Source organism: Vanacampus margaritifer, chromosome 5, assembly GCF_051991255.1.
Source record: "Vanacampus margaritifer isolate UIUO_Vmar chromosome 5, RoL_Vmar_1.0, whole genome shotgun sequence".
NCBI lineage: Eukaryota > Metazoa > Chordata > Actinopteri > Syngnathiformes > Syngnathidae > Vanacampus > Vanacampus margaritifer.
The window spans coordinates 8,987,824-8,993,823 of record NC_135436.1 but is presented as its reverse complement, the minus strand read 5'-3'; the positions used below and the strand labels follow the sequence as shown (position 1 = coordinate 8,993,823).

Below are 6,000 nucleotides of genomic sequence, written 5' to 3'. Positions count from 1 at the left end.
ACGTCACTTCCGTACTCCGGGCAATATAATAAATCACATTTAAATCAACAAATTGGTTCAGTGTTGGATTATGAACTTTGTTGATAAGAGTGGCTATTGTTCTATGATTTACAGTGTCAATTTAAAAAAAAAAATAGATCACATTTAAAATTAACCCGAAAGGCTCATATACTAAATTAATTACCACAGACGAAAACAAAGGATATTATTGCTAGAATTATAGATAATTTTGTAATCGTTTAATGTGATTTCAGTTTGCTTTTTTAAAAAGTTATTATTATTTTTTTCATTAACGAAAATGTTTTTTTGCTTTAGTAAATAAAATAACCTTGCTGCTGTCACACAGTTGCTGTCCGAGGATGTTTTGGTACTATACTTTAGTAATGGACGCATGTGTTTTTTGGCAAAATTGTGAGCGAGCCCAGTAACTTGGCTTAGAAGCAACCCTGCAAATGAATGGTCACATGATGCTTTACTGTTGGCATGAAGCAGGACTGATGGTAGCGCTCATCTTTTCTTCTCCAGACAAGCATTTTTCCGGATGCCCCAAACAGTTGGAAAGGGGGTTAATCAGAGAAAATAACTGTAACTCTTTTTTCCTTATTTTGGTCTGTGTTTATGGAATCCCTTTTTCACTGGTCACACCAGGCCATCCTCCAAAAGTCTTACTCCCTCACCATGAGTGTAGATGGACTCATACCTGCTTACTGCCATTCCTGAGCAAGCTCTACACTGGTGGTGATGTCCTTATCCCTGCAGCTGAATCAACTTTGGGAGATAGTCCTGGCTTTTGCTGGATTTTCTTGGGTGCCCTGAAGCCTTCTTCACTTAAAGTTTGTAAGGTCACTAAAGGAAATTACTTTAATTTTCATGGCAAATAGGGACTTTGCAATTCATCTAATCACTATAACATTCTGGAGTACATGTACATGCAAATTGCCATCATAAAAAAACAATAATAAGTCAGCACTGCAGATTCTTAGAAAATCAATGTCATTCTCAAAACATTTGGCCGCTGGTGTACAGAAAGATGTTATACTGTAAAGGCAGGGTGGGATGTTAAATGATGAATTAATGTACGGCACTGACAGTTTCTCTGTCTCTGCTGTTAACCATTGTACATTTTTAAATAAACAACCACTGAAATAATTAAATACTGAATTATATAATTAAATATCGTAGGGTATTTCATTATTTAATTATTTACTTAGGAAATGGTGGCTGCAAAAAAAAAAAAAAAAGGCTCTGTGTCTACAGACAAACATTCACAATACACAGCATTTTGAGAAAAAACTGAATTATGGAGACGTGCGTAATTGTGAGGACAGGTGATGGTCAGCCAATCAAATGCTGTGAAATATACACTGGTGTGAATTATTCATGAAGTGGTGCATTACAAGGACCTTCCTACAGGGGGCGCCATCAAATACACAAAAATACACAAATTCGCGTAATTATGCTTTACAAGGACATTGGCTAAAACTTTGGATTTAAGCCTTCTACAGCCCTAGAAGCACTTCTGCATTGAAATAATTATGAGGACATGGGCTGTGTCCTCATAATTCAAAATGTCCTCGCAGCACGGCATGTATTCAGGTGAAATGTCCTCATAATACACAAAGGCAAACACACATACACACACACACACACACACACACACACACACACGCCAGAGGGAGGACAGAGCACGTTCCCCTGCCACCTGGTTGTGGACAAGGGGAGGGAGGAGCGGAGAACATGAAGGCGTTTGACAGGGTGGGGTGGAGCAGGTGGACAGTGACAACAAAACATCAAGCGTGCCAAGCAAGCTGCAATCACTGGCTAGCTCCAGAGTCCATGGCCACGCTAATATGATTTAATGTTACATAACAGAAGCTGGCACATGGCATTCTCAACACAACGCTGCGGCTTGGGAATAGCATTATCTTATTTTTTTTTTTAAAACCATTTGACAACACAGTTGTCTCACATTTGTTTATCAAGAAAAGCACAAACATTTTCAAATTGACCTTTAGCATGTTAGGACTGTTTTGCTAACTACATGTATAAAGCAAAGCATAAATTTAATTCATTAAAATTAGTCATGACTTTTTAGTATAACGTTAAACTTTAAAATGGGTAAATTTGACCATAACATAGTGTGGTGGTTAATTAGGCTCTTTAAGCCTTAACTGACACATTGCTATGTTAGCAATGAAATCCCTGTACTGTACTACTAACACTGTAATCCACGTTAAAATCTAATGCAATGCATAAGGGTTAATTACTACGTAGGTGTTTGTACCTTTTCCATACAAATATGCTCGCACAATCTTAACAGCAAGGGCGCAAAAACAGTACTGTACTTGGCTGCCCCCTAACAAACCATTGGTGCCCTCTGTGACATTTGAGTGTTATCATCAAGTAAACATAACAAGACGTGTCCCTCCCCCATCTCACGTGAGTACAATTCTTGGAGAACCCTTCACCAGTCCTGTCATTGATCATGAATATTTTACTTTAAACACTAGTATGAACACCTGGAGTACATTATATATTTGGCACATGTGTATTATGCCAATATAACAATATCCCAAAGCATGAAGGAATGCCCTGTTTTGCTGGGTTTTCTCTGTCTTTATGAAGAGCAAGCAGTACAGTAGTAAGAGCAGTTGTAGTGTAGCCTATGTTGAGGATTAAGCCTGGTTATATAACGAGTGACCTGCTAGTGCGGGCCTTGCTAGCTCCTGACACACTGGCGTACAGCGGCTTAAGAGAGCGGCTTACCTCTGCAAATGACTCTCATACTTAACGTTAACCTGACACCATTTTCCAGAAAATACATAACACACCAGCAGTCTTTACAACGCGACTTTTATGAATGACCAACGTCGTTAAGCATACATTTACTGACCCCCGCAGCTGCCAGACGCAACAAATATACAGTATATGAGTGGAACTGTGTGACTGCTTGTTAACGTACTTGAGCCTGATTTGAGCTAGAAAAGCAGTCATTCACAAAATGTTAACGTGACTTCTTGACAGAACTACTGAAATCAAAAACAAGAAAAAAAACAATTTCAAAATGAAACGCTCGTGTTTGAAATTGGATTCATTTGCGTGACATAACAAGAACGTAGCGGGCACCGTGTCTCTCTCTCTTACCTTGGCTTGGTTAATGAGGAGCCCCACGAACGCTGAGACGAGCGCCGAGCCTGACATGCTGCCTTTTCTCCTCATCTCTTGCTTAAGAAAGGGGAATGCGGCTGCCGGCGGTTCTTCGGGAACGGTCACCGTGTATGTCTGTCTCATGCTCGGCATGCTGAAGGAAGAATGGAGCCGACGAGTGCCGGTAGTCTAGAACGCGCTCCTGCTGGCTAACTGCCGTGTTTCTGATGCTGCGTCGTGCGTGACACGCTCTGTCATTCATTAAAACAGCAAAACGCCAAATATAAATCTCCTCCTAAACCTCCTCTTTACAACACCTAGTGAATTTACAAGGAGAGGATGAGAAAAAAAGTACAGGTAATAGAAATATCCAACCCCCCAAAATTGCCTTTGGCAATAGTTGTATCAGCCTCCACCTAAACAGAGTATTATCTCTGAAAATGAATCTCATTACGTTTGTCAGCTCGCTCGATCCACTCCTTTAACGTCCCCTAAACACGGACCGCCTACCACAGACGTCAGTGCCCGCCTCCGAGTCCGGCCAAGCCGTCTGTCAGAGACCAGCTTCCCCCGCACTGATGTAAAGACCTCAGCAGAAAGTCTTCAGGCTGTGGTGAAGAAGACCACACAGGTCTGGATTGATAATGGCAGACACCTACACTTAACCAACCTTGAGCAAGATGACGCAGTGATACCAAATTACAGTGTACACATAAAAAAATTGAAAAAAATCCTATAGGATTTATACACACTAAACGCTCTTGTACACTGCTTAAATATGCATAGCAGGGGCAATTCTAGGATCAGACGTTTAGGGGTGCTTAGTGTTTTGGCACCAGATGACATCTGATAAGGGGGAGGCCGTGTTCACATTTTGCAGCTAAAAAATTGCACACACAATTACACACAACATTAAGCCTTAAAAAACAGGTATGCCACGGCAGCCGCGTGGTAATAATCAGCAAACTATGACATTAGTATAGTGGAAATGAGATGAGGACGTGAAGGCAAGTCATATCTCTTTACTCTCCACACCAAAACTATTCATACAGCAAGCAAGAAGTTTCAACCCAATGATCTCTCTCCCTTTGAAACAAGCAACGTAAATCGCCCAGCCTTGCCTTAAAGATGTAGGCCGCCCCTGGTGAATGTCTGTCCCTTGTCGGTCACCACAGAATTCTCTTAGTCTTTTTATACTACAACTTTGATGAGACTGTATCTGTGTCCATACAGTATTCTTTCATTTCTGAAGCGAGATGGTGAAAGACGGCAATCACCATCGCAGAGAACCTTCTATGCAAATCGTGTTTCTTGAATGCAGTAAATTCAGCAATGTTAGCAGTAAACACACCAGTTGATGTCAAAATACAAACACTACTTTTAGTAATGATCAAAGCACATTTCGTAAAATGTCAAAGAACATTAATTATCAAATCAAGTAATTGTGAAAAATATCGATATCTCAAAAACTAGAGGAAATTCAAAGAAACGGAAGACATTTATGGAATGATAAGACAAGGAAACAAAGGCAAGCCAAATCTCTTTTACTCTCCACACAAAACTGACTTGTTTCCAAGCAAGCCAGAAGCTTCTGCACTCTGCCCTTCAAACCTTTGATCTCTCTCATCCCTTTGATACGAGAAGCATCATACTCCCACCCCTGCCTTAAAGCTATACCGGTAGTTTCTTGCTGAATATCTATCTCCTTTTAGGTCACTCACCACAATACAGTATTTGTTGGCCAGAGTAACAGGCATCCAGTCGATGGCACCTTGGCTTTAATGCATAACACATGCACATGGCAAAAGTTCATTCCCCCAAAAAAATAAAAAATAGACAGCGTGCTTCCTAGCTAGAAAAAACATCAGCTAACTCGTACTTGTACAGGCTTAAGGTTAAATGCAGCAAAAATTAGACCTGGTAATAATAATATGATGGTATCGAGTTGCACAATTCACACTAGTCTAGTTAATTTTGTTTAGTACCACAAATGGTGTAAATTGTTGCCCATTTGGCATCCATTGCAGCCTGGTTATCCTGGAACGGGGATTACTACATTTGCGGTGGTTTTTCAAGTTGTCTTATTTTTACCCCAATGGGATTTTTCGAGTTTTTCCTTGCCTTCTTGTGGTTCGATCAGGGGATGTTGTTAATAGTTGTCATCTGTGGGCATGTGAAGCCCTTTGAGACTCTTTTGTGATTAAAGGCTATATAAATAAACTTGACTTGACACAAGTTGGGCTACTTGCACCACCAATCCATATGACTGGAAGGTGTGGCTCTGCGCAGATCATGCTAGCTTGCTCAGAACCTGTAGTTGGGGGGATAGAGTGGATTAAAAAAAGTTTTGAGTTAAAAGTGGATGTTACTGTTTTTTTCTTGTTAAAATATTACATTTGAACCAAGTACTATATATATATATATATGTTGTTTTTTAAAACACTTTTATAGCTTGTTAAAAAGGACAAAACGATATTTAGATACGAAAATATGGTCCTGTGTGTAGGAGCTGATCTCCTTCCTCTATTTCCAACTGCCTAGGTCCTCGCTCCTTTGTTTACATGCTAATGGCTCCCACCATACCAAGCCTGCCACCACTGCATGGGAGCAGTGCATATTTTTTTCTGATGACGTATGTCAGATGAGCGCAACCTGAGTGTCCGCACTGCAGTCACATTGGATACAAAACTGATTTATATCCACTACGAAGGAGGCCTAGGTCGGATTTGAAACAAATTTTGACGCTGGAAAAAAATTCAATTGACATTTTCCATGAAAATCATCGAGAAAAACGGGGAAAGAAAAACCTTGGGGGAAAAAATACTTTCCCCCTCTTAATATGCAAATATGTGA

At 40.2% G+C, this 6,000-nt stretch overlaps 2 protein-coding genes across 11 annotated transcripts in view; both read right to left on the bottom strand.

Annotated features, from left to right (window-relative positions):
• LOC144051987 (N-lysine methyltransferase KMT5A-A-like) overlaps positions 1-3,127 on the bottom strand; it is a 14,798-nt gene extending 11,671 nt beyond the window's left edge. For 2 of the 5 annotated variants that reach the window (XR_013294092.1, XM_077565690.1), the window contains exon 1: positions 1-3,121. This exon is cut by the window's left edge and continues 828 nt beyond it. The gene's annotated coding sequence lies outside the window, so the exon portion shown is untranslated. The other 3 variants (XM_077565687.1, XM_077565689.1, XM_077565688.1) reach the window with 2 other exon arrangements.
• Positions 1-6,000, bottom strand: part of LOC144051986 (ubiquitin carboxyl-terminal hydrolase 2-like) — a 59,990-nt gene that overhangs the window by 28,194 nt on the left and 25,796 nt on the right. Inside the window, exon 1 of one of the 6 annotated variants that reach the window (XM_077565684.1) lies at positions 3,145-3,715. The exons of 4 other annotated variants lie outside the window; for them this stretch is intronic. In XM_077565684.1, the coding sequence (XP_077421810.1) occupies positions 3,145-3,300 (156 nt within the window). In that variant the 5' untranslated portion in view covers positions 3,301-3,715. Of the gene's footprint in view, positions 1-3,144; positions 3,716-6,000 lie in introns of those variants that run through there. One more of the 6 variants, XM_077565685.1, reaches the window with a different exon arrangement.